The following is a 23274-nucleotide window of genomic DNA, read 5'->3' as shown; positions in this document are numbered from 1 at the left end:
CGCTGTAAAAGAACAATGATGGAAGTTGCCATGGATTGGCAATATGGGCTAAGAGTGAGGAGCTGAGATGGACATTGACATGGTGAGCGCAGGGTGATGGGGAGGATTTTGTACCCTCCCAAGGAACAGGAACATGGCAATGAGGAGAGGCTCGGGGGTAGGAGAAAGGAGGGAAAATGAGCTCAATTCTGGACATGCTGAGTTTCAGATGCCTAAGGGACATCCAATTTGAGGTAGCCAGTGGTCTGGGGATGTAGGTTAGGGGAGAGACTATAGAGCTGAATATACAGATCAGAGAATCATTGGTAGAAGTTAACCAAGTAAAATAGTACAGTGGGAAAAGGGAAGAGGGTCCAGGATAGAGCCGTGGGGAGATACCCCCGTGAGTAGGCATGAGAAAGACAGAAGAACCAGGAGAGATAAGAGCCATAAATCTAAACAAGAGACAATACACTGGAGGAAGAGGTGACCAACTGTGTCAAATGCTATTGAGAGGCCAAGAAGGGTGACAATCAAGAAGAGGACATCAGATTGGGTCATTTTAAAGACAGCAATTTCAGTGGAATGCAGAAGTCAAATGGTAGAAGGTTTAGAATAGAAGGAAGTAGAGGTGCCCAGGATAAATGGTTATCTTAAGTAATATCAAAGTGAAAGAAAAGCAGAAGCAATAAAGGGGAGGGGGGCAGCTAGGTAGCTCAGTGGATAGAGAGCCAGGAGATCATGGGTTTGCCCTTAGATACTTCCTGGCTGTGTGACCCTGGGGGCAAATCACTTAAACTCAATTGTTTAGCCCTGACCACTCTTCTGCTTTGGAACCAGTATTTAGAATTGATTCTAAGACAGAAGGGAAGGGTTTTCTGTTTTTATTTTTATTTTTAAAGAGAGAGATAAAGGAGGATAAGATTGGGATCGTGAGAGGCAAAGCAAGAAAACAACAATAATTTCATTACATCTTCATCTTGCTTCAATATTTTAAAGATCTGTATTTTTATTGACGTAGTTTCATTTCTGCTAAAATGTAAATCCAAATTGTTCTATAGCCTGGTAGCCTTTAAAGAGTTGCAAGGCCTGAAAAATTCAATCACCTGTGGCCAAATTGATAAGCCTCCAAATTTATATAGACATGTAAATCCATCATTAGACTCATATTTGAAGCCCTTCCAGCTTGGCAGAATCAAGAAAACCCAGGGTCACCTTCATGATAAAATAATAAACTAGAATAAGACTTAAGATGAACATTTTATGTGTCATGGACCCTCTTTGGAAGCTAGAGGAAGTTTTTCACATCCTTCTCAGAATAATGTTTTTAAAATGCATAATATAAAATACATGGGATTACAAAGGAAATGAGTTATACTGAAATACAATTAGAAAAATATTTTTAACATGTTTAAGAATCACGTTAAGAACCCCAGTCTTCAAAGTCTTCAATGAAGGGGGGGGGAAACCCTGAATGTATTTCTTTTTGATTTCTTAAAAAAACTTTTTTCATTTATATAGAGAAATAATTTTTGACAATTGTTTTCAGACATTTTTCAATTCGGATTCTTTCCCTCCCTCTTTCCCCCTCCCTAAGACGATAAATAGATTGATATAGGTTATGCCAGTGCTTTCATGTACATATTTCCATATTCTTCATGCCATGACAGATTTCCTTTGATTTTTGACAGCCAGTATTCAACCCTCAGGAGCATCCATACACCAAAGCCCCACTATTCTCTGAGGTCTGTAAGTAAATATTCAAGTTGAAGGGAATTTGTGACAAGTCAGAAATAAGACTCAAGACACTTGCCACTAGCCCACAGTTATTATAAGCTCCTCTTCCCCCCACTGCATCTTATAAACTTGTTTTAGAGCATATAGGCATTTTTGAGAAGACTTTAAGCTTATGAAAGGCAAGATTTCTGCTTCAAGCATTATCTGGAGAAATTCAACCAGGTAAATGTTTCTTGTTCAATCACAATTTTTCTTTGAAAACCTAACCATAATCCTTGTCAGACCTGGTATTGTCTTGTCTGTCTTTGTGTGTGTTACTTTAAATGTGTGTGTGTTGGGGGCAGGAATCAAGATGGGATAATGGTGAATAATTATTACACATCCAGTGAAAAGATGAAATTAAATTAGGAGAAGAGAGACATGAAGAAGGAATGAAGAGCTACTCTGAGACAGAACCCTAAGGAGTGAGAAAACTAGATACAGAGACCACTAAGAGTATCACTAAATCAGGGAACAGTTAGCTGAAGTGATTGTGGCTTGAATATTTCAAAGTGCTTCCCAACAGCATGAACAGGAAGCAAACTCCTTTAAGGTCAAAGCAAAGTTGTCTAGTGCTGAGAACAAAGAGAACTTATTAGAACAATGCCGTCTGTGGTTGTCAGAATGCTTTTAACATGACCTGATTTGTTGGGTTATTATGGTCTCCCTCTATGCCCTCCCCCCAAGTAGTGAACAGCAGAATTTTGTTATAGTGGAGGATGGAAAAGAAAAATGATAATTTGGGCTCTACATAGGTGGTGTTTATAGGAAAACAGAGGACCCCAGGTGTCCTACACAAATAGGTTTGGTTATTTTAAAGTTGGAGTTTTTAGTAGCTGCAAGGATACTGAAGGTCTTTTCTTCTAAGAGAAGAAGACTTTACTCTCAAAAATGGTATTTTGGGTGAAAAACTCTGGTTTCTTGTTCTAGTCAGTGGACTGTGGCCTAGAATTTTTCTTTAGTCTATAATCACACCCCCCAGGAAGAATAAAACTAAAAGCTCTATTTTTCCATGTAGTCTCAGGCATCTATAAATACCACTAACACTGCAAAAAAACCGTAAGAGTCCAAGCTTTCTTCCTGTATTTTTTCATCTCAATAAACTTAATAATTCTGCTTCCTACCTAACTAGTTCAACAACAGTATTCAAGAGTTTTTATATCAAAGGATTAGACCAAGGGATTTAGATATTTATTTTGCTTATATCCATAAAAATGCCTGTAATTCACTGACTTTTATATTTTAAACAAAACAAGTGCCATGTAAGGTCAACTCCTCATGTGAGGAGATGAAATTGGAATTGGAATCTAATTGGCATCAAGAGAGAGCCATAACAAAAAGCCCAAAAGATAGCCCCACTTGTTGGAAGAGAGACAAAAATAAATCTTTTCTTGTGTTCCCAAATATTTTACTTTCAAGTTTTTCTCTTTTATTAGTAATAATAAAAAAAAAATCATCTGGAAGCTGGTCTAGGCTTTGATGAGATCTGGTTCTTGCTCGAGGGAGTGGGGTTTGTGTGGGGGAAGGTCCAGTCCCTGCTGAAAGCTTCTGTCATATTTGAGAGGATCCTTGTTGCCAGGTACCACCTGCTCCCAGCCCTGCTGCACCTGCTGCACACTTGAGGCCAGTGTGGAACAAACAGATAAAATGGAAAGGCAGCCATGAAGCTGGAAATCTGTTGGAAACTACATCTATTTTGTCAAATGCATCAAGGCCAATTTGCTATAGACTTAGGCTGTTATCCATCAACTTAAATAGAAGGAAGACTTTACAGTATATTCTTTTTAGGGACTGATTACATTTTAACAATTTAAAAAAAAGGTATAGCATCCTTTGTGGCACAAACCAAGTCTGCCATTTTTTCTACAAGGACCCGGGTGTTTTTTAAAAATGTAGAGAAGGGATTTTTAAACCTGGCTTCCAAAGACCCATGAAGGAATGGTGGACAGATGTCAGAGTCTCAGAGAATTAAAAAAATAAGAACACATAAAGCTGTGTTTCAAGATCATTGGTCTTCTTAGTGATTAACAAACATTTATTAAACACCTGCCCTGCGCTAATCTTATGCATTACATTTTTATTTTCTGAAACACAGTTCTGAGAGGGAATCCACAGGCTTCACCAGGATGGCCGGGGAGCCCACATTCAAAAAAGGGCAAGACGGAGTCTGTTCACTGTTCTCTCACCTCTACAAGGACGGTTAGTTTTTTTTAAAGCTGGTCTAAACTGGAACCAGAACACACCTGGCTGAAAGCGGGCCAGGGAATATAGTGACACATCGGGCCATGGAGACAAAGGAGTGAAATGGAATCTCCGAGGGCAGGGAGGAGGCTCTGGGGAGGCTGCCCTCGGCCCGAGCAATTATGTGTCCCTGACCTTCCCGGCGCTGCTAGAGGGCAAGGTGAGAGCGGGTGCAAGGATCAAATAAGGCAAACTGTCCGTCAGCGCGGGGAAAAATTCTTTTAGGAACACAGAACACACAACTCTGGAGAAGGAAGAAAGCCCTTTCTCTCTTTATGAAAGAGATACTGTTCCAGTGTCATCTAAGCTGACTTTGCGAGATGCCAGATAAAGGTTCTTTGTACCTTGGGAAACGCCGGCTGTGCCAAGGGGGCAGGACAAGCGGCCCAACCTTCCCCTCTGCTACGGGAGGAGCTACCCATGGAACGGATGGGGGGATGGCGTGGGAGGGGGAACGTGGGCCTGATGGGGAAACGGTACCCCAGAGGGACTTCCGTCCAACCTGGTTCTCAGGCTCCCTCCTGCTGCACGAATGCTGAAGGCAGACTCTCCCCCTGACTGCCACCCAACGTGCTAGCTCTTACAGCTAAACTGTTTCTGAAGCTCTGGGGCTCTGTCATTCCTTTTAACAGCCTTCTTCTGAGTATGCACAAGGGCTAAATGATCGCTGGTGCGGGTTTACTCTGGAAATGGAGAAGAGCCCTTCCTAAGTGCCTGCACCCACATCTAGGCCTTTTTAGAGTCACCGGGGTGGTCAAGAAGGTTTGCTTTAAAAGGCCAAAAATGCTGTTACCTATCATCGATGGAGTCCACCTTCTCCTGGATCTTGTCTGAGTTGATGTTGCCATCACTGACCAGTCTCCGACCCGTCTCTACAACGGCGTTGATCTTTTCTTCATTGGCATCCATTGTAGTCATGAAATCTTCCTGCTTTTTAATTGCTGCTTCTGCACCCTCCAGGGTGGTGGGCATTTCAGTGTGGGCCAAAACATACTCCTTTAAAAACAAAAATAGTAACAAGAAACTGTATTCAATGCGTTCTGTACAATAAAATAATTTCTACCCCCCTCTCAGTACTTTTCAAAACTCTGTGTACAAAAGTACAAAAGCAACTACTGATTCCCAACACTTGAAAAGCAATCTATTTAAATGGCAAATGAAACTAAAACCAAAAGGAAACAAATTTATTCTAATCAGCAATTAAATGTAATCATTAGAATGTAAGTTCCTTGAGGGAAGTCTTTTTTTTCTCCTTTTTTAAAAAAGGAATCTTTCCCTTCTGTCTTATAATCAATACTGTATATTGGTTCCAAAGCAGAAGAGCGGTAAGGGCTGGGTCATGGGGGTTAAGTGGCTTGTTAGGAAGTGATTGAGGCCAGACTTGAAAACGTCTGTCTGTCTAGGCCTGACATCCTATCCACGGAGCACCAGCTGTACCTCAGGTACCCCAGGGTGCTTAGCAGAGAACCTGATTCGTAGGTGTCTAATAAATGGCTACTGATTCATGTGTATCTATAAGGGGCATACTGATTAAAAAGTTCATCCCTGGGGGCAGCTGGGTAGCTCAGTGGATTGAGAGTCAGGCCTAGAGATAGGAGGTCCTAGGTTCAAATCCGGCCTCAGACACTTCCCAGCTGTGTGACCCTGGGCAGGTCACTTGGCCCCCATTGCCTATCCTTGCCAATCTTCCACCTATAAGTCAATGCACAGAAGTTAAGGGTTAAAAAAAAAGAAAGAAAAGAAAAAAAAAAAGTTCATCCCTTTGGGCCAGATAGTAGTAGAGATATGCCCTCTCCTTGAGGTCACAGAAACAGTCTAGACTCTGGACTAGCGGCCACTCACCAATGTTTGTTAAGAACTTCAATGAGAGGGCACCGGAACGGTGGTATCTTAGAAAAGAGCAGAGGCTCCAAAATCTAAGAGAGGGGCTGGATTCAAGGCCTGCCTCGAGGACGTGTGTCCTTGGGCAAGTCACCAGCATGCCATAATAGAAAGAACTGGCTCAACTCCTGCCGCTGACACTTCCCAGCTATAAGAACTTAGGGAAGTCTCTTAAAAGGCTCCAGACTTCAGTTGTGATTGTAAGATGAGGGTGTTGGACAAGATGACTTCTGAGGTCCCTTCCAGCTCTAACTCTATGACTCAACCCTCTCCTGAAGCAGGCCATTCCACTTGGGCAGAGTTCTATTCATTTAAGGAATTTTTCCGCTGAGAGAAGCACCTTCTTTCGCCTGATTTCTGGCCACATTATCTCTGAAGGGAAAACAATTTATTCCCTGCTATTTTTAACTACACTTAGCAAACTCCCCCCCAACCCCCTACAAAGATCCCAACTACTAAAGATGCTGCATCTGAGCAGTTCTGGGAACTTCCATCCTCCACTGAGAGAGGGAGAGCCAGACAACCTATAAAAATTTTACTACATCAGGTTCTCCCTTTTTGCTAGTGGATGGGCCAGAAAGTAGACTTGGGAATTCTTGAAATTGTTGGCATTCTGTCACAGCAGGACAAAACTCCAGACATCATGACAGGATCTTAGGAGTAGACAGGAAAGGACCTTGAAGAACACCTAGTAACGAAAATAATAATAATGGCTAATATCTATACAGTGGTTTCAAGTGGGCAGTGTGCTTTCCTTATATCGCATTTCAACATCACAAAAACCCTCTGAAGCAGATGCTATTATCCCCGCTTTACAGATGAGGAGACGGAGGCTTGAGAAGCTAAAGCGCCTTGCTCAGGATCAAAGAGCAAATGGTTAAGAGGAATGTGGGAAGGCAAAGAAGCGTATAACACAATCCCTCTTTCTATCATACAACTTTCCCAGATTATCCTGGACTGTTAAGACTTCTTAGTGCAACAAAAGGGAGTTTTGAGGCAAAGTACTATGAAAAGCTTGAGAGGTGGTCCACAATGGTAGGAAAGAGAGGTTTGCCATCAGATTTACCTGGTTATTAAGAAATGCCTCTGCTTGCTTTGTATCCCTAAGGAACAGCTGGTAAGCATGGGACTGAGAGAGGAGGTTTTGCCTGTTCTCCCACATTTTATGGAGCTCGTTCCATCCAGTGTCCAAAGCCTGCAGGCGCTGCCGAAGGAACATGTACTGAGCATCCGTCTGTCCTTGGGTCACCATCTCACCCATGTCCCTCATCTTCTGGTAGTCTTCCTCATAGTTGTCGATCTCGTTCTTGATGTTCTCGTGCTGCGTGAGGAGCTTCTCAGCTTCTGCAAGTGTGTTTGGCATATCTTCTGAGGCGATCGCCGTCTGGGTCCTGGACAGCCACGACTGGAAGTCATCCAAGTCCCGAAGGAACTGCTGCAGCTTGCTGGCTTCTCCCAAGGAGGCCTCGCGATTCTTCAGGGTGGTCTTCATTTCCTCCCACACATCGCTGATCTCAGCCAGTCGTGACAAGATGGCCTGGGCCTGGTCTGGGTGCTCGGACTCTAGTTTCTCTGCCTCCTTCTGCAGGTCACTCAGCTTTGCCTCAATGGCGACTAAGTCTCGCTCCATGCCAGTCAGCTTTCTCTGGAGGGCCATGACTCCTGCCAGGTCGTTGCCGAGGTCCTGGGTGGATTCAATAACTTTGGTCTTTTCCCTTATCCATGATTTGGTTTCATTGCACTCAAGATGGTAGTTCTGGATACTTAGGGCTGAGAGAAGGGCATCTTTCTTCCTGTCTACCAGTTCTCTGAACTGGCTCCACCTATAAGTGAAAGAGAATTAAAATGATACTAAATACTAATATTTGGATACTAAAACAACAGTCTAACATTAAAGCTGGGAACCCCTCTCCCTGCCCCAATGGTGAAACATTTGCTGGACAAAATGCCATTTCCCCCCTTCCATAAAACAATGAGGTCATTTAGTATGTGAATGCTTGATATGGTCGCATAAACTGGCTCCACTATAAAAGGAAAAGCACCTGTGAAGAGTCAATGCTTTGGCACACCCGTCTTTGAATACAGTCCATGACATTCCTTGTTCATGACGTTACATTCTTGTCTGAAGGACAGCTAACCAACCCAAAGGTTGATATTGGCCCTCAGAACCAGGTCTGGTATTTTTTGCTCAAATGGGATTACTCAGTAGGCAAGTACAGCACGGATAAAGGTCTGGCTTTAAAAGAATTCTTATGGATCCAAAGTTTAAAAGATACCGAAATGTCCGAGATTATATTTGAGGGAGAAAAGTAGAATTTTTAACTATTCCCCTCCCACAGCTGTAATTCTTAAAATGGAATACTAGTGAGAGAGAGAAACTGGAAGGGAAACCTAAAATAGGATGTAGTTTGCCTTATTCTTCACAATTCTAACTCAAATGATTCTTCCTAGTACATTAAGAAAGGTTGGGTTGATAGAGCTAGTGTGCCTATCAATGATGTATTTGCCACCTAGGAGGAAGGTGAGTGTTGGCACCCATCTTTCCTCACTGGGCTGAGGTCACCCCGGTCTCATACCAACCTGGTGTTGAGTTTGTCCTGCTGGGCCTTAATTTCCTTCTCACTTGGATGGCCGCTGTGCATTAGCTGTCTTGCGATCTGGTTCACCACAGCAACCCGTGATGCCTGGTTGTTCATTTCAGGTTCTAGACTCTCGAATCTGAAAAAAAGAGATTTTTTTAGTGGCATTAATGTCCTTCAGTTCCTGAGAAGTGAGCTGGTAACCATGGCGGCCCATCCCTCAACTTCTCTCACCTGTGCTGAATCACCTCCAGGTCTTCCAGCTTCTCTGGAATCTGCATGTTGTTCAGCCACTGTTCCTTTTCATAGATCCAAAGCTCACAGGCGTCTGCCTCACTGGACATCTTGTACAGGGCCAGGGTGTCCTGGAGGGCCTGCTTCCTGAGCCGCGTGAGCTCTGCCACTTCTTTGTACCTCTCTTCAATGCCGGACAGCCGGCCTTGCACATCAGGGGACTCGGCGTGCTCCTGGGGCAGGGCATTGGCTTGCTCATGCAGCGTGTCGATGGTTGGCCTGTAGTTAGCGATCTCTTCAGCGACGTCCTTGTGCTTCTTGACCAAGGACTGCGTCGAGTACTCATCGTGGCCCACATCGCTGCTGGAGACAATCTTGAGGATGTCCAACATCCAGGCATCGATGTCGTCGGCGTCGGCTTGGAATTGATGGAGAAGGGAGGCTTCCTCCAGGCGCTTCTTCCGAATGGCCGAGAGCTGCTCCAGGTTAGCCCACTGCTCCCGGATGTAAATGATTCTTTCCTGGATTTTCTCAGAACCGAAGTGTTCTTCGGCGATCATGTCTTCCCCTTCCTTGATGGCCTGCTCAAAGTGGCCGCTGCGCCCGCTCATCTCATCCTCGAATGCCTTGTGCTTGCTGAGCAGGCGGACCACACTGGTCAGATCTTTCCCGTAGTCGTCTGAGGAGAGGATCTTCTCTTTCTCTCTTATCCAGCCTTCCTCTTCCGCCATTTCCCAGAAGAACTTCCACAGGCGGCGAGATTCCTCGAGGCGGGCGCGCCGTTCAGCCGCCAACTGGCAAAGCTCTTGGTAACAAAACTCCATGTGGGCTACCCGGTCCCTGATGACTTGTGGGTCGCATGGCTTGTAACCTGTTTGAGACAGGGAAGAAAGGGGGAGGGTTCAGAACACACGCCTTAGTTTTGTTGCTCTTTTAGGAGCAAGAGAACACCATCACGTTCGGGGCCCATGACCCACCGGCTGCACTTCTTAACACGGCCTCCTTGCTGGAGGGAAAGTGTTTCCTCTGTGTTAGACAAAACTATTCCATCTCCAAATCTCTCAAGAACTAAAAGGGCACACGAGCAAGTTTTGCTTCTAAGAGATGCCACACAACCAATCTTCTCAGTGAACATTGGACCCATGATACGGTTACAGAGGAGAGGATGACAGATGGGAAGGATACACAGTTTTCTTAGCAGCGCTGCAAGGTTATGGGGACCCGGCCAAGCTGCCTGTGAAAATGGATCCGACAACAACTCAGATTTGGAGATTTGGCAGGAGGAGGGCGCTCCCCTGTTCTCCATTCCATCACAGGAATTCAAGACAGACATTAAACATTTCAAACTATTCTCTCCAGACTGCATCTTGCTCCCTTTCCCCCATTCACAGCACTGGGTAAGTGAAAGAAGAGCATTGAGGAGGCCCAACTTCATGTGCCACCCACACAGCTTAACAGTGTCAAAAGCCAGAGAGCCCCACTTCCCTCCCATCAGACAGATCCATGGGAAGTTTCCCTTTTCCCATTTTGGTGGCCGGGAGGTGTCAGCATCTTCAAACGTCCAAAGGTCCTCCCTTACCTTCACCATCGGTTGCAAACTTCTGGGCAGAGGCATTCACACTCCTCACCCTTTCTGCCTGGATACCAATGTCAGCTTCCACCAGAGCATGTTTTTGCAACAAGTCTTCCACACCTAACAAATGTTTGCCATAATCTTGAGATAAGAGAAGCACCTATGCAAGAAAGACAGTGAAAAGATATGAAGTCACATGTTGGTTTGTTTAAAAAAGCAACAACAACACATGCCAACTCAATTACGTAAAGCAAGAGAAGGATGCAAAGCATGTGAAGGCCAGGGGTTCACTTGGAAGCACCGGTCTCTGTGCTGCCTACTCAATCTTTGGAGGAACTAAGAGTAAGAGCAAAGCTGCTCTTTTCTACCCCACCCACTCATTTCTCAATTCTTGCAGCCTGGCTTCCAACCCCACCCACCACTCAACTGAAACTCTCCCCTCCGAGATAATCTTTCCATTGTAGAATATGATGGTCCTCTTTCTCTTTCTTCATGTTCCAGCCAATGACATCTCAAACTGACCAAAATAATTTTTTATATAATAATATATTATTAAATAGAAGTTTAATATTTAAATAAATCCAAATATAACATAATGAAGGTTAATTAGCCTTTCCTGCAAACCAATCTTTACCTCAAACTTCCCTATATTTGTCAAGAGAATCATCCTTCTGGATGCACCTAGATTCACAGCCTTGATTCTTCCCTACCTCTTGCTGTCTCCTCCTGCCTCCGTGTAATCAGTTTGTGGCTTCTACCTCTACAATGTCTCTCATTTGAGATTAATATGATAACCTAATTGGTCTCTTACTTCCTCTGTAATCCATACTTCAAAAAATTGCCAAAAAAAATCTTTCTAGGGCACAGACTTGAAGAGGCCATTTTCATATTCAAAAACTTTCAGGGGTTCCCTGAAGGCCTCTACAATACAAATTCATCATCTGGGAAAAGTTAATTTAGGCCTTCCAGTCTGGCACCAATCAACTTTTACAGATATTTCTATTGTTAATTTAATTTCTGCAAATTATCTTGTTTATGTTTATATGAGTTCATGTTATATTTGTCAAACAAAAGGCAAATTCTTTATTAAGGCAAGAATTCTTTTACTTTTTTGTCTTTATATCCCAATGCTGATAGGGCACAGTGACTTGCCCAAAGAAGGTCCTTAAGCAATCAGTATTTGTAGAATTGAATTTTCCACCCCTATATCGCTGGAGGGCACAAGAGAAATCAGAATGAAACGATATATTGTACCGTGAACAAAAGTCTGTTTTGGATATCATACCTAATAGGTGTTGGCCAACTTTTAAAATTCATGGGTGAGTCCAGATGGCTCTTTTATGCTTATTCTCTGGTTCTTCAATAGGACAGTGCCCAAAACAGTACCTTACATATTATTTATTTTGATCATTTGTGATTCTATAAGTATGGGTACTCTCTCTTTACTAGTCCTAATGGCAAACCATATATGCTTTAGCAGACAGATATCTATGGCAAAAATTCATCAGTTGATGGCCTTTATGGTGATGAACTTTTCTAAATATAGCTATGATGGTCCTTAGACCACAAATATGGTTCATCAACAGGTCCATATGTGGAAGGCATTTGCCTTTTGGTAGGAGACTGTCAAGAATATGGGTTCCATTGGCAAAACCGCTGAAATATCTGGAGTGACTTTGTAATAAGAGTCCTCTGAATATAGCAGGTATGCCACAAACATTTGTTAAACTGAAGTGAAATAGAATCAATCACATTCAAACTAAATTGCAACCAAATTTCAAACTAAACCCTGAAATCTTCACCCAGCTAAATCTTATACCAAATGTTCACATTTCTACCTTTTAAGAGTATCCTATTAGGTTTAAGCCATAACTTACTTGAGATTATTATAACAAAGGGAAATGAGGTAACACTTTATCCCACTAGGGATAGGTTTTCTCATGGTTTCTAAAGTCTATTAAGAGACATTGGCAAAAAGGACAAGATGAGCCTGATCTATGACCAATGTTTTTTAAATGTTTCCTCATTTATGAGGCTAACTTTTTTCTAAAGACCTATACTGCATAAACCAGAATGAGTACAGGGCTATTGTTTGGAGAGAAAGGTAGGAGCTGTATAAATCATCATTTCTTCCAAGGAAACATAAGACCAAATATCTGCAATAATCTACATTTAGATTGCTTGCTTTATTGAAGACAGATCTATTAAACAGAAAGCTAAACTTGGAAGGCTTTCTGAAAAATCTCTTTTGATTTCTTGTGGAACATCATAGTATAGTCAAAACTCTAGTCATACATGCCAAATTCTACTCTACATACTCAAATCTTTTCATTCCCTATTGATGCAGTTCTCAGGAGAGATCACTTGAAAACTACACATTCCCTCACATCCCCACTTGAAAATTTTCCCTTATGTTTTCTCTCGTTCCCACTGATGTGGCTAGAGAAAGGACTGGTTTAAGGGTAAGGATATAGGTTAACATGTACAGTTTTCCCTGCAGCAAAATCTAGTCGTCCTTTGTAGACCATCTATAATTCCAAGCAAGTTTTACCTTCATTTCATCCATCCAGTCCATAATGTACAGCATCTCCTGGAATATCTTCTGCAGTCCCAAGTTCATCTCCAGACGCTGCCTGCGTGCCCTGAGCAGCTCCAGGAGGTACTCCCACAAGCGGATGACGTTGTCCTTCCTCGCCGTGATACGCTTGATGTCATGGTAGTTCTCAGCTTCTAGTTCTTTGGCCACGGCCACTACGGCCTGGACACGTTCCTCATAGGCGGCAATGTCTGTCTCAATGGCCTCATGTTTCTTGGTGGCAGCTTCCACAGCAGGAAGGTCAAACCCAAAGTTGTCCTACAAGAGAGCATGAGAGACCTTTTGGGAAAAAAACCTCATTTCCTCAGGTTCCTCCCCACATGGCTTCGCCTTGTCCCGAAATTCACGTGTCCTGTCTCCCAAATTACTTCTTCTCCACTGTGGCTCTTATAGAGCAAAGGGATACATCATGCATGCCGCTAAGGGTTTTGGAAACATTCATCTACAGGTCTACGGTCAGTAATGATTTATGCTGGGCAAGCCTAAAAGTCAGAAGTCAGGTAGGTTTTTTAAACCAGGTTTAAATATTCCATGAAGCCTTCCTTAACCCTGGTTATTTGTTGCCTCTACATTATATATATTATATAAATTACCTTATATTAATTCGAAGCGGCCCTTGTGTTTTATTTTATTTTTACATTTATAGGGGTATCCAGTGAATACAAATTCCTCATGAGATTATATATTTCTGTTTATATCCCCAGCACCTATGCTACTGCTTTGCATAATAAAGAGTTGTTGAATTGATTGAATTTGCTTCACTACCAGCAATTGCTCTGGGCAAGAGTGAGCTGGTTTAAGAATTTGTGGGATGGGGAGATTTTTTTTTTGTACTGACTTACAAAAGTAGATTTGTGTTCACATACCCACTAACTAAACAAAGAATGTCTGTGAGGCTTCCAAACAAATGAAAATTGGAATTAAATGAGAAAAAAATGAATTAAGTATGATAAACAGCCTCCTAAAAAATGACCTCATGAGGTTATTCTGTCTCTTAGTTTCTATGAAAATACCGCTTATGTTGATGAACTGACTCTTTATCAGATAAGATAAGATAAAATGAGGTAATATTTGTAGTATACAGTGTTTGGTACATAGTAGGTGCTTAATAAATGCTTGTTCCTTCCTCTTCCTCCCTTCCCCTCATTCCCTATAGTTAAAGTAAAAACTGCTAGTTCTATCTGTAGAAAGCATTTAGTGTTTATTTTCTCATGGCCATGGAAGGTAATCATTTTAGCTTCATAAAATACTCGAATCCCAACCTGAGACACCAGACGTTGATTCTCACTCAGCCATGTCTCCCTCATAGCTGCCTTGCGATCAAATCTGCGAGCAAGTTGTTCCAGTTTCTCTTGTCTTATGAGCTCATTCCGCAGTGCCAGTTCTCTTTCATGTTCAGCTTTTTCCAGTCGTTCCCAGGCCTAAGGATGTGAAGAGGGGGAAAAAAAAACACTTTCCTGAAATGGTCTAATGAAGCAAACCTCCTTGGCTCACAGTCAACACAGATTAGAGATCAGCAAATGTAAAACTAGATGTGACCTTTGAGATCATCTAGTCCAACCCCCTTATTTTAAGGAAGAAGAAACTGAGATTTTTGTGTTTCCAGTAAAAGCCAAGAATTTGGAACAACCTCTCCTCCTTACCTCTCTCCCCCACCCCAAAATTTAACAACAAAAAGCCAACAGTAGCAAATAACATTCAAATTTATTTTGGTGTGTGCAAATCCCTCCCCTCCTTCCAAAGTTTCAATGACATGAACAAAATTGTACTGGAAGCTAAATGCTTATATGGTAATTAGAATAAAATATGTACTTTCAAAATATTAGAACTAAAATGAGACTTTAATAAACTTTTATTCAAAAGAGAAATAAAAACACCTTACTGGGAAGCTCTATTTGTATAAAAACCACAAGCTATATATTATCTTAACTTTGCCCTCCAAAAACAAAAATAAAAACTCCCCAAAATACAGAGCTGCTCATTTTCTACCAATAAGAAAAGGTAGTGTGGTATAGTAATTAAACAACTACACTCAAGAATTAGGAAGATGTTTGTTCGAACTCTAGACTTGACAGATTCTGGCTGTGTCTCTTTTTTACTTGGGTAACTCACTAAAACTAAAATAAAAAAGGTGTCCCATCTGTGCTAGTAGAGAACGGTTCTTCACAGGGAGTTTCTTGTACCAATAAAATCAGAGGTTTGAAAAAATGAATTTAAAAGATACTTCTTATAAGGTTTTTCTTTCATAATAATTGGCTCCAAGAAAAATGTTCCTATAAAGTATGCCTCTTGTTAGAAATCACAAAATTCAGCTCAAAAACAATGCTCATCTCTAACCATCCATAGATATTTCTAGATACTTCAAATTCCAACAGGGGATAGTGGCCAATGTGAAATAATCTAACTATAGACGCAACAGGCATAGTGGGTACAGAAGTGAAAGAAGTTATGTAATTAGTTAATTCACTGTTTGCTCTGACAGAGGGCAGGTGAGATTTTGAGAAGCAGCTGCTTGGGAAATTCCAGAGAAATGAAGTAATACGCAATGAAAAGTTTGTTTCCCCAATCCTTAGAGACACCTGAGTCACCTGCCCAAGATTCATCACAATGCACAAATGAATGAATTGATCCAACTGCCCAGGGAATATAAATTAGGTAGTCTAAAGGAAGAGCAGCACGGTAAAGAGAAACAAACTTTTATGAAATGGTCAACTTTGGGAATTACCTTCAAGTAAAGAGTATACTATATATCACTATAATACCTTGCCTGACATATGGCCCAGGTCGAATATTCAATAGTGGTACTTCGGCTTGGAATAGATGAGGAAAAGAGATGGGTATAACTTTACCTTGTTAATATCTGAGATGAGCTTCCCCTCCCGAGGCATGTATACTTTTTGATTATTGGCCCTCATTTTACTCTGGATGGTAAAAAGCAGCACTTCCAGGTTTCCTTTTTCTGTGAACCTAACAGGCACAAAAGAGATATTTATCATTTCTTTCACATCAGTTGTCATGGAAACAATATTTCAAAAAGTCATCGGAGGAGAGAAAGAGTGAAAGAAGGAAAGCTCAGACAGAGAACATATACAGGGGGCCAACTGCTGGGTTTTATATGAACTAAATCCCCAAGGCTAAGTGCCTTGCACATAGCAGACATCTTAAAAAACTGATGGATTGGATCTCTGAAAAATGGCCAGAAAAAGAAAGAAAAAAAGCCACTCCTATGTCTGTTTGCAATATTTTCTTACTAATCTCAACCACGATTTAAAGACAACTCTTGGAAAATAGGCTTCTCTCTTCATAAAGAAACGGCCAAATGATTTCAACAAATATGGATTTCAAATAACTAGCTAATCCATTTCCAGGGGCTTTCACAACTAGAAATGAGTTGTGACCTAGATAGGAAATTCAGAATTAATTGGATGCTGTTGTTGTTTGCTTTGTGTGCAAGAGAGAGGAGGAAAATAGAAAGGGAGGAGAAGAAGGAAGGAGGGGAAAGAGAGGGCACCAAGTGATTTGGGAATGTGGCAATCTGGAGATATTACCAGCCAAGCATATCATTACACCATAGGGGGGTTCCCATGTACCAATGGCATACTTCAATGAGAAAAGATGGTGAAATTATAATTTGACTCAGACTAAGACTTTTTGAAGGACAGCAATTAGTATTAATTCTCTAGCCCTCTGAGAAGCAGATATTTTTTTTATATATCCTTCTATATACTTATACCAAATTAAGACTTCATGTCCCAAGTTTCTCCAAATCCTCATGAGAGGCTATCTCAGAAGAGAAGCTAGCAAAAAAGCCCTCAAACAAGGTTATGAGACATGACTGAGGCTCTTCTGTCCCCCTAAACATTCAGGATTAAAAGCTCTGAGAACTAGAGAAGGGCAGTTAGGGATGGTTTCTTCTATCACCGAGGAAGCAATTGGGCTGCTGAATTACTCTTGCAATGGCTCTCTCTTATTATTATTATTAGTAATAATAATATATAACATAATATAATAAATGCTAATAATAATAAAATATAACATAATATAATAATAAACACTGTTCTTCCTGAGATCCCTATAGCTTATGAATACCCTTTCCAGCGGGTGTAAGGGCTGAGGCTCACAATAACTTTCTTCGATACACAATCATGTGGAAAGGGATGAGATAGGTGGCGAAAGGCAGCTAAATTGGAAAGTGGGCCACAGACGACAGGAAAAACGGGGAACGATCTGTCGCAAAGCCTTCTTCCCTACACAATGCAGGAATAAAGGCATTTCGACAGCCTGGACCTCAAAAACACCAGAGTTCCTCTTTACGGCTTACTTGGGTGGTTTCTCCACAGTGCGGTAAGTGTTGAATGCCTGTAGCTGCTGCTGGACTCCGACAAGGGAGTTGGCAAATTTTCGATTGTTCAAGATAATGATGGTTTGTTCAATCCATTCTAAGAGGTCTGAGGCTAGTGATTCGTATTTCTCAATCATTTTCTCTGTTTCAATGGCATTGTCAAGCACCTGCCAAACACAAGAGGGAAATGTGAGAAATGAGCTCAGAACAGGAACTGTAGATTCACACACAGATCCTAGGCTACAAGCACTTTCTTTTCCAAGAGTTATGAGGTAACAAGACGCCAATGATCATATCTGAGAAATGGACTTAACTTATTCTTTAACATCTGGAATAACAGGCCAGCACCATAAGATGCTATAGAGGTAATTTTAAGTTTCTAATCCCAAAGGCCTGGGCTAAATAAAAAAAACAAAAAACAAAAAACAAAAAAAAAGGAGGCAGTTATCTTGTTCTGTGCTCTTCTGTGGTTTCTTGTATATTTTCTAGGCTTTAAGAAGGTTATAAGCTTGAATATTTGTTAAAGTTTGCAAAGTGCAAACAACAGCCATTGAGGACCAAATAACATAGACCTCCAGCAAGAGAGGTGTAATTGTTATCCCCATTTTACAGATGGAGAGAGGCAAGGAGAGGTTAAATACCTTGCCCAGAGTCACCCAAGGGTTTGAGGCAGGAATCAAACTTGGGTTTTCCTGACTCGAGTCCTGTAATTATCAGGATGATGTCATTTGATCCTCTTTAGAAAGATGGTCGCTTTTGAAAACACAATTGGAATCAGAAAAGAATACTTTCTGAGCAGAGAAATAAAAAGTCAGGAAAAGAATAGAATTCCGTTAAGTTGGCTGGTTATAAGCCATTTCTAACAAAAAGCCCCTGGATCATATTGTCCTCTTTTAGGCGTGGGGCTCCTGGGAGGCTGAATTAAGACAAAATCAGTTCCTCGGGATGCAGCTCCTTGTTTAGGCTCCACATCCCCAAAGAGCCGCAGCGTCCACTCTTCTCTTTACCCTTCTTGTCTTTCATAAAACTTTACTGGCACAACACCTGGCTGGGAAGAAGTTCAGGAATGCACTGAGAAATGGACCCACTTTCACTGTAACTCACAGAATCTTAGTGAACCAACCTTCCCAATGCGTTTTCCTTCAACGGCCAAGGCCTTCATCTTTGAAAAGTAGTGGTAATACGTCACCACGTAGGTGATGATGGACTTCTCGTCAGGATGGTCCACACTGATGTCTGTGACCAAGAGAAGATTAATTTCAGTATGTTTCTTACGCTTCTAGTCAGTCAAATAGCGAGAATAACTTAAACGCCCCCAGTCTTAATTCCTGAGTTTATTCAATAATCCAAGTTGATTTAAAGTACCATTCCATTAATCAAGAGTAATGAAGATAATATTGTTCCTTAAGTTATTCATACAAGCCTCAAATGTCCAAATTACACGATGCCATTGAGAATGCATACACACATGAATGGCACAGGGGTCTAATCTCCTACTGGGGCCCATCCTCTAGTTGATAGTCAAAATGTAATGACAAAAACAACTAGCAAAGAATTAAAAAATATAGATGCTAAATGTGAAATTACACAATACAGAAAAAGGCAAACCTAATAAGTGCTAGTGGAATTCATATTAAGGGGAAGACTTTTTGTGAACTGTGGTTAATATTGGAAGTGAGGCAAGCAGCACCATATGCAAGTTTTTGCTGTCCTTACCATTTCCCCAAAGTAAGGGGGATTTTACAAACATAATGAATCTATGGTAAAGTTGGAAGTTATTAGATTTAAAGGTTATAAGAAACAACCTAGGAAACAAAAATAAATGGCTACTAAAGCAGAACGTGAGAGGGACAGGAAGTCCAGTGAAGACTCAATCCATACCCTCATGATGCCCAAAGGCCAACAGGAGGGGTAGCAGGGCTACGTGGGTGTTCCAGTACAATTAGGGAAAGGAAAAAAAAATACTTAAGAATAGAAGAAAAATAAGAAAATAAGTTGTGGAAAAGAGTAAGATAGATTGGGAGAGTTTTTGTTAGAAACTGATGGTACTTTGTCCACACACATTTATATCCAAATATCCATAGCTTAGCAATGTGTTTGGGTTTATAGCAGGCACTTAATGAATGGTTACTGATCTGAATTAGTGAATCCATAGTCTCTCATTTTCTTTCTTACAACAACCCTTTGTTGCAGACAGAAAAAAATTAAAGAAAACTAAGTCACTCAAGAGATTAAGTGATTTTTTTATGGAAACCCAGCTGGCTGACACCAGAAGTGGGGACCAGCCCCCAAACTTACTGGCTCCCACTCATAGATGCATTTCTCTAATAGAATGTGTTACTGGTGATTAGTCTTGCAAATGGAAGAAAAGATAATTTTGAGAGAGCCAGAAAAATGCCTGCTTTTAAGTTTGAATTTGGCTAAATTTGAGAAATATCTATGCCATGTCTATTTGTATATGGCACTCTATTAGATGCTGGGGATGCAAGGAAAAAAAAACCAAACCTATTATTGGTTATGCTCAATTTCAAGATATGTGAAGGATAAGTTTCATAACTAGAATTGATAATATGCCTCTGGGGTGTTCAAAAATAATTCATCTACAAAGTCTGCTTTAATAGAGCTAAGGCATGGGACTAGATCTCTGATTTCATTAGTAAAGAAAACTTCCTCTATTAAGGTAAGTTGACACCTTTGCAAGGTATAATTTTTTCTAGAGATGCCTTGAGCACTGAGATTTTAAGAGACTTCCCCAAAGTCACATAGCAACAACACCATCTGAGCTCTAGGCCAGCTCTGTTATGCCAAATTGCTCTCCATTAGAGACAACAATGTCAAATTATCAGAGGAATAACTCTAGAACTGCTGCTATAAGCTGGCCTTTTATTTCACATACAAACTTGTTGAATGACCTTGACAATGCCACCATTTCAATAAGATAACATGTACCCTACAGAAATATAGAATGCTAGAGTTGAAAAAGAAATTAAATAAAGCTCTAGCCCAGGGGTGGGAAACTCAAACAGAGACCATGAATCTGTACATAAGGATAACTACAGGCTTTGTTTTAACTCAGTTTTAAAATGTGATATTAACCTGTTTTATGGAATATTTTTATTTAAAATATAAAATATTACCCAATTACACGTGTAGCTTGTTTATGCTGCCATTTGGGAGTACAATGGGCCACAATGTCTCACACTTCTGATCTAGTCCCATAGTCTCATTTTACAGATGGGGAAACAAAGGCCTGGAATGTGACTAGTATTAAATTGACCTAGAAGAAACAAACCTAAAATCTAGGTCTTCAGACACCCAGCCCAGTATTCTGTCTCTGATATTATGTTGCTTCCACTCTTCATCCAAGTAGTTATAGCAAAGATTAGTTATTTTAAAAAAAGTGAATGATAAAATACTTTGCCATCGTGAAGAGAAAATTTAAAAACAAAATGCAAATAGTTAATAAAAATAAGAAGCAATTTTCTCCTGAGCCAAAGGGGGCCTAAAGAAGTTTACTACAAATGGAATTTTAGTTTGTATTTGTGTTGGAAGATCACTTAGTGGGTAGTTCAGAGATAATTTTATCTCAGTTTCCTGTAATGAATATATCAGGGAATTTGATGTAGTGGAAAATAGCAAGAAGCTTGCTTGGTAGTCTCATGACCTCTACCTGCCCTCCAGGCAGCTAAACTTCCTGCTCTAAAGTTTTAAGAATTTCAGACTTTTTTTTTCCTTCTCCCTCTTTTTTCTCCCACCCAGAATCCTCCTTTTATCCGCAGCTGTACTATAGCACACTTAGGAAGTTCTAATACCACAAACAAATCATCTATTCTAATGTGGTTTTTAATTTCAAAAAAAAAAAAAAAAAAAAAAAAAGTTCTTATTACAGGCTGTACTAAAATGAAGCCTGATGTTAAGCAGGAAATGCAGCATAGGGGAACACACTACAGGGGTCAGCTCAGATCTCTGTTCACTGGCATGAATTTGCAAAATAAACATTCTCCTGCAATAAGAGCCATAAAGCAGAGATCTGTCTCTGAGGTCAGTTCTAAAATACTACTACTCAGAAAACAAGTTCCCCCTCCATCAGTCAGGAGACATTATATATTACCATGAGAAATTCCAACAGCAAAGAATACTGGGTCTACTATAGAAGGAGTCCTAAAGATAAAAGATGGGCAGTAGAAGTAAAAACAAGTTGTCACTGCAGGAAGGGGACACTAAAATTCTAAATGTTACTCATTTTCCCATAGGATTCAATGCAACAGTCATTTATTAAGTAACTGCTCTGTGTGCTAAGGGCTAAGCCAGATGCTGGGGAAACAAAGCCAAACAACAGTCCCTGATCTAAAGGGATTCATGGACCATACAGCATTCCGGCCAGGAAAGAAATACAGAATAGATACAGAGAGGACTGGTGAGTGAAGGGGAGGAATAAAGAAAGGTCTCCGGTAGGAGGTGGCAGCTGGCCTGGGCTCGGTATTTTGCAAGGTGGAGAGAAGGGAATGCATTCTAGAGCTTTGGAATGGGAAGACTCCCACGTGCCATTCCTGTTTCACCGAGATGGGTACCGAGGCCCAGAGATGGTGAGTGACCAGCGTTCACAGCGAGGGAGTGTCAGAGGCAGGACGTGACTCCAAAACCAGATTCCAATCCATTACACCACATTTCCTAACATTGGTCTTGCTGCGCTGGGCACAGTAAGCTAACATTAAAGCAATGGTGTTTCTAGGAGCGAAAACTGCCTCAGGCTCCTTAGTGCATATACTAGGGGGACTGGGAAGAACAAACATCTAAAAGTTTTAAAACTAAGGTCTAGGGCCGCAGCAATTCACTGACAACTTATATATCCCACCCTTATGACGTCGACTTGACCCACGACAATAATTTCCTACTTTATTCTCCTTGTCTCTAGTCTATCTCACTGTTTCCACCTTCTTAATTTATCTTAAATACAACTGCTCAATAAGTTTCCCTAAATCACTACTCATTCCATTAGCCTACTTACTCATAAATCTTCAATAACTCTCTAATGTCTATGTAACAAAGGCCAAAGTTCTAATGTTGACTTTCAAGGTCTTCCCACAATCTGGTACCACCCTGTTTTTTACAACATTCTTTCCTATTATTTCTTATGCTCCAACTAAAGTGAACCTTTCTTAAAAGACAATTTTCAGTTCCCTCTATGTGATCCATTGCATAAATTATTCCAAACGGATGGAAGCTACTAAATTCCTGCCTGATTTTTCACCAGTGGTAATCCTACCCACTTTTCAAAGCACAGTTCAAAAGCTATCTTTTCCAGGGAAGTCTCCTGAGTGACTCTCATTTGGAAGGAGTATGTCCTTCCTTTACATTCCATGGCATTTTATTCCTTCTCTTCAGCATTTCACTGGTTATTTTGTATTAGAATGCTTTATACATATATGTCTCTACTCCCTTACTACACCAATACATGACTGCCTAAAGGCAGGGCCTGTCATTTTTCATCTTTGTGTGACTCCTGGCACCAAGCAGTACCTTGCACAGCAGGTAGACACCAATATTTGATGAATGGCAGAACCCTTACCCTCTGGATCCAGGAGCTTGGTGAGACCCAGATGCTGTTCTGCCAGGTTAAAAGCATTCTGAAGATTGTAGTGTGCATTGGATTTCTTCAGTTTGTCAAAATCAATCAGGTCAGGCCTATATAAACAAGGAAAAAGTCCCCACAAAAAAAAAAAAAAAAAAAAAAAAAAAAAAAAGAAAGAAAGAAAGAAAAAGCATTTAATCTACAGTCTGAAAACAATTTGGTCAAAAGTATAAAACGCAGGGAAATAAAAAGTGAAATAAAAAGCCCCTCTCCCATATTGTTGCTCTACAATTTTCCAAGCCATCTTGAAACAATGGGAAATACTAAAAAGCTAGGAACATACCAACAGTAGTGGTCTATGGTCTTGAACACAAAATTTCTAAATGTATTCATGCAAAACCTAACATTTGGTTTTCTCTAAGCTGAACTTGAAATCCAGTGGAGATAAAAGCAAAAAACTATATGATTCTGCCACAAAGGAATGATTATCACTACACTTAA

General features: G+C 40.9%; 1 protein-coding gene across 2 annotated transcripts in view; it reads right to left on the bottom strand.

The window, feature by feature from the left end:
- Positions 1-23274, bottom strand: part of SPTBN1 (spectrin beta, non-erythrocytic 1) — a 191675-nt gene that overhangs the window by 47303 nt on the left and 121098 nt on the right. For both annotated transcript variants that reach the window (XM_044663335.1, XM_044663336.1), the window contains exons 6-16: positions 22771-22886; positions 18325-18437; positions 17181-17368; positions 15709-15826; positions 14122-14280; positions 12815-13117; positions 10270-10423; positions 8691-9561; positions 8458-8595; positions 6944-7700; positions 4790-4992 (exon numbers count right to left, since the gene is read on the bottom strand). In XM_044663335.1, coding sequence (XP_044519270.1) covers positions 4790-4992; positions 6944-7700; positions 8458-8595; positions 8691-9561; positions 10270-10423; positions 12815-13117; positions 14122-14280; positions 15709-15826; positions 17181-17368; positions 18325-18437; positions 22771-22886 — 3120 coding nt within the window. The remainder of the gene's footprint in view (positions 1-4789; positions 4993-6943; positions 7701-8457; positions 8596-8690; positions 9562-10269; positions 10424-12814; positions 13118-14121; positions 14281-15708; positions 15827-17180; positions 17369-18324; positions 18438-22770; positions 22887-23274) is intronic.

Source organism: Gracilinanus agilis, chromosome 2 (assembly GCF_016433145.1).
Source record: "Gracilinanus agilis isolate LMUSP501 chromosome 2, AgileGrace, whole genome shotgun sequence".
In the NCBI taxonomy this organism is placed as follows: Eukaryota; Metazoa; Chordata; class Mammalia; order Didelphimorphia; family Didelphidae; genus Gracilinanus; species Gracilinanus agilis.
The sequence above is the reverse complement of the archived record's forward strand: the minus strand, read 5'-3'. Positions and strand labels throughout refer to the sequence as shown.